Source organism: Sminthopsis crassicaudata, chromosome 1, assembly GCF_048593235.1.
Source record: "Sminthopsis crassicaudata isolate SCR6 chromosome 1, ASM4859323v1, whole genome shotgun sequence".
NCBI classification, from domain to species: Eukaryota; Metazoa; Chordata; class Mammalia; order Dasyuromorphia; family Dasyuridae; genus Sminthopsis; species Sminthopsis crassicaudata.
The window spans coordinates 403,628,616-403,634,191 of NC_133617.1; the positions used below are offsets into that span (position 1 = coordinate 403,628,616).

General features: G+C 30.9%; 1 protein-coding gene across 1 annotated transcript; it reads left to right on the forward strand.

The window, feature by feature from the left end:
* The first annotated feature begins 1,810 nt into the window (after positions 1–1,810).
* LOC141554769 (olfactory receptor 13C7-like) lies at positions 1,811–2,764 on the forward strand. Its single transcript, XM_074287057.1, has one exon. The coding sequence runs from the start codon at positions 1,811–1,813 to the stop codon at positions 2,762–2,764; it is 954 nt and encodes a 317-aa protein (XP_074143158.1).
* The last annotated feature ends 2,812 nt before the right edge of the window (positions 2,765–5,576 follow it).

The following is a 5,576-nucleotide window of genomic DNA, read 5'->3' on the forward strand; positions in this document are numbered from 1 at the left end:
TATATATATATATAAAATTCTTCACTGGAAATCTATGAAGTAATTAGCATATTTCAACACTAACCCTCTAAAATAATGTATTAATCATAGCTATTAAAATTATCAAAGTAATTTATCTTTATATCCTTATTATTATATAAATTGTTCTTCTTGTGCTCATTTCATATTTTCTTTGGTGTATAAAATCCTAGGAATTTTTCATTGTTATAATTTTAATGCTATAATATAAATTGTTCTTCTGGTTCTACTGACTTCACTTTGCATCACTTTATAGACCTTTCCATATCACTCTGAAGCGATCTATTTCCTCATGTCTTACAGCTTTAGTGGCCATGATATCCTTACTCCCCAACTTAACTTATTTCTCATTTGATAGGTATCCACTTAATATCTACTTTTATTATCCCTACAAAAAAGACTATTATAAATATTTTTCATATTACAGACCTTTCAATATTTATTTTATATTTGGTGGGTATACACCTAGCAATTATATAGCTGAAACAAAGAGAATGCACTGTTTAGTAATTTTTCTGTAATTCAAAATTGCTTTCCAGAAGAATTGTACCACCCACAATGTATCAATGTGCATGTTTTCCTATAGCTTCTCCATTACTTATTATTTTCCTATTGTTTTATTTTTGCCTCTCTGATGAGTATGAGATGGATTGTCAAAATTGCTTTAATTTGAATTTCTCCAACCAATAGTAATTTGGAGCATTTTTTTCAGATGACTGTAGTCTAGGTTTCTCACCTGAAAACTGCTTGTTCATATTCTTAGACTATGTATTCAATGACTCTTATACTTATGAATTTGAATTCATTCCTTATTTATCTTGGAGATGAGATATTTATAAGAGAACCAGTGAAAAAGGATATTCCCAGATAATTGCTACCATTTTAGTCTTAGCTTTATCAAATTTGTTTATGTAAAAATCCACTTTTTTATTTAATCAAATTTGTGCTTTTGTCTTGATGGACCTTTCTGTTCCTTGTTTGGTCATGAACTTTTCTCTTCATAAATCTCAGAGGATATATATTCTTATTTTCCCTAATTTGCTTATGATGTGTATATCTAGACCATGTACCTATTTAGAGCTTATCTTTTTTTTTTATAAATAGTTATATAAATCTATTTTTTTCATGCTACTATCTGCTTTTCCCAGATTGTTTTGTCAAAGAGCAAGTTCTTATCCTAGTATTAGGGTGTTTGTATTTGTTAAACAATAGGATATTAAATATATATTTTTTTCTTATATGATGAATAGATAATCTGTTCCACTGATGGAACTCTCAGTTTTTTCAAACAGTAGCAAATTACTTTAATATTAACAGTTTCAGATCTGGCACAGTAATCCTCTTCATACTATGTCTTCGTTATTTTCTTGATATTTCTGAACTTTTTCTCCTTCCTGTGGATTGTTTTTATTTTTTTTTTCTTTTTCTCTTAATTTAGAGATTTATTGTTTAATTGATATGGCATTTAAAAAGGAAAATAGTTTCCTTTTTTAAAGTATAATTCAAAATTGCCTTCCAGAACAATTGGTCAAATTTACCCTTTTACCATGTGCAACGTCAAACATTAAATATTCCCAGCTTTCACCATATTTGACAATTTGTTGGATTTTTAAATTTGTTTTCTTTTTTCTTGTAATTAGTGATTTGAGAAAATTTTCTATATTTTAATACTATGTACATATTCCCTTCATAGCCATTCATGTCTTTTGACAACTTATTGTGGAATGGCTCTTGATCTTAATATATTCTCTCTTTGCCTCAGAATCCTGAAGACTGAAAGGGTATTTCAAAAATGAATGAGATCAATCAAACCACTGTGAAAGAATTCATCCTCCTTGGTCTTTCTGGACACCCAAAGCTGGAGATTATTTTGTTTGTCCTGACCCTGTGGATGTACCTGGTAATATTGCTTGGAAATGGAGTCCTCATCACAGTGACTATCTATGACTCCCACCTACATACACCTATGTACTTTTTCCTTGGTAATCTCTCTTTCCTGGATATTTGTTACACAACTTCCGCTGTACCTCTAATTCTAGACAGTTTTCTCACTCCAAGAAAAAGTATTTCTTTCTCCACATGTATAATACAGATGTCTTTGTCTTTTGCCATGGCAGGATGTGAGTGTATACTCCTGACCATGATGGCATTTGACCGCTATGTGGCCATCTGCAACCCCTTGAGGTACCCTGTCATCATGAGTAAGACTACATATGTGTCAATGGCAGTTTGTTCTTGGACAGCAGGGGCTGCTAATTCCATACTGCATACATCCCTTGCAGCCCAGTTACCATTCTGTGGTGCTAATGTCATTGACCATTTTGTCTGTGAGATTCTGGCTGTTCTAAAATTGGCCTGTGGAGATATAACCATTAATGTGCTTACTATGACGGGATCAAACCTCATTTTTCTAGTTTTTCCTCTGATATCAATTTCCATCACTTATATTTTCATCTTTGCCACCATTCTGAGAATCCCTTCAGCAGAGGGGAAACGTAAAGCCTTTTCTACTTGCTCAGCCCACCTGACGGTGGTGATCATCTTCTATGGAACTATCTTCTTTATGTATGCAAAACCCAAAGCCAAAGACTCAGTTAATGCAGATAAAGAAGATATTACAGACAAACTCATTTCCCTGTTCTATGGAGTTGTAACCCCCATGCTCAATCCCATCATTTATAGCCTGAGGAACAAGGATGTAAAGGCAGCTGTAAAGAATATGTTGGGTCAAAAAAGGCTTTCCTGAGAAGATGTGAAAGACACTCTATTTAGTGATAGCTTTATTATGAGAAGACACATTTATGGAACATATTTTTTCAATTGTTTTTCCTACTACTACCTTCCCCTAGAAAGCAGTTTCATATAACAAAGAATATTTTCAGAGAAAAAATGAACAAAGAAAAAAGCAAAATAATTAACAAAAATCATCAATACACTAAAAAATATCCGAAAACATGTAATGCTCTGCACTCATGTATGTTCTACCTCTACCATCTATTAGTGGGAAACTGTCTTCCTTTATCTCTTCTTTAAATACATGCCTATTCTTTGTAATTTCACAACCTTCACTTTGTACAGTTTTTTAGCACAAATGAACTTTATACTATGTTAAAGGCTTGTTCTAGATCTAGTGAGATAATTATTGATTTGGGGTGTTTTTGTCTTATTTCCTAATATTGAATATCCTGCCCTCCCTGATATAAATCTTATTTGATTATTAATGATTGATTTTTGAATGAATTGCTAGCGTCTATTTAATAGGATTTTACTTACAGTTTTTAACACTATGTTCATTAATAATATTGGAATATACTTCTACTTGTTTGTCCTATTCTGGTGTCTCAAAAAGAGTTTGTTATTTTCTGTTTTTGAAAATGCTTTATATAGCATTAGTATTAATTTATTTTTAAAGTTTTAGTAGACACACACACGTTTTGATAATTTCTTTATTTAACATCTCTATTTAATCTCCTGATATGGTGATTTTACAATTTTTAATGTAGCCCTTTTATTTTTCAATGTTTTCAGTTTTATTTAACTGTGTAAAGTAGGTTGTGATATTTTTTCTTTAGATTTTGTTGTGATTTCACATAATTCCCTATTTTGTTGATTTTATTTCTTGCCTTCTTTTCCCTTTCAAGTTAGTTTTTCAATTACATTAGTGTTTTTGTGAAGAACTATTTGATATTTTATTAGTCATCACCATAATTTTTATTCTAATTTATCAATTTCTCCTCTCATTTTCAATGTCTCCTCATTTTATATTTGTTTATAGTTTAGTTTTTATAACTTCATTTTTAAAGGGAATGACAACTCTGAGACACTACTTCATACCTCTTACATTAGCTAAAATCACCAGAAAAAATAATGAAAAATATTGGAGAGGATATGGGAAAACTGAGACACTAATGCATTGATAGTGGGGTTGTGAAATGATTCACTTCCATTCTCCATTCTGGAGAGCAATTTGGAACTATGTCAAAAGGTCTATACAACTGTGCAGATGCTATGATCTAGCAGTGCTACTAATGGTCCATATCCCAAGAAAATCATTAAGGAGGAAAAAGGGCCCCCATTTGCAAAAATATTTGCAGAAACTCTTTTTTGTGATGAAAAAGAATTGGGAAATGGGTAGATGCCCCTCAATTTAGGAATGGCTGAATAAATTATTCTGTATTCAAGTAATCGAATATTATTGTTCTATCAAATATGATGAACAACCTGATCTTAGAAAGACCTTGAATGATTTACATGAACTGATGCTGGGCTAAACAAGTAGAATAAGTATGACATTGTATATACTAACAGCAAGATTGTCTGATGATCAACTGTGAAAGACTTGGTACTTCTCAATAGTTCAATGATCCAAAGCAATTCCCATAAACTTTCAATAGAAAACACCATCTGCTTCCAGAGAGAGAACAATGGAGGCTGAATGTAAATAAACAAATCCTATGTTCACTTGTTTTCTTTTTCTTATAATTTTTCTTGTGTTTTTTCTTTTTTCTTCTGAATTTTCTCTATCAACATGATTCTTAAAGAAATGTGTCTTAATAAAATTAATGTACATGTATAACCAGAGTGGGGAAAAGCAATAAAAAAGAAAAAAAAATTTAATTGTCCTTATTAAGTCCCTTGAAATTTGTTTTTGATGCTGTTTCCTATAGGGAAATATTGGGTTTTGTTTGAAGAAAAATCCTATTAAATGACAATTTTTTGCTGAATATGATATTTTTGTTACAATGCTAGTTCTTTTAATTGTCAATAAACTATATTCCAGGATTTGTAGTCTTTTGTTGGAGATGCTGATAAATATTGTTGAATTTTTTTATATAAATCCAGTATATATGAATTATGTTTGCTGTTGTTTTAGGTTATATAATTTTTCTCTTTGATCTGGGGCTTTAGAAATTTAGCAATGATAGTTAGTTATATGTTTTCCAGGTAAGATCTCTCTTTGTTTTTGGTCATAGCTTTCATGTTGTCCAATTATTCTTATGTTTTCTCTTATTGATCTCTTCTGATATATCAGTTTTCTTATGTTTCATATTCTCTTCTATTTTTTCATTCTTTATATGAAGTCTTGTATGACTTCACTGGTTTCTCCTTACACAATTCTAATTTTCATAGTTATTTTCTTCCTTAAGAATCTGGATCTCCTTTCCAGTTGGTTGACTCTCTTTTTCACACTCTTCTTGTTTTCTTGAGTTGTTATTTTTTAATTACTTTTTATTTTCTGTATGTCATTTGATTTTTTAATTTTTTTTTTGACTTCTATAAATTCCTCTTGGGCAGGTAACCATTTAACATTTCGCTTTGGATAGGGACAGCTTTTTTTTTAATTCTAGTAACCTCCTCTAAAAATACTTCAGTCCTTCATATTCCCTTAATAACTTTCAATTGTTGGGATCTTTCTTCTTTGACTACTTATTTTTCTTTTTAAGTAAGAGCTTCATAATCATGTCTAATTTTAGTGGTTGGGAGGGAGGAATGGTACTCTAGCCTCAGGTCTACTTTCAGTTCTATCTTCTGGCCTGAAATTCAAAACTAAGAATATC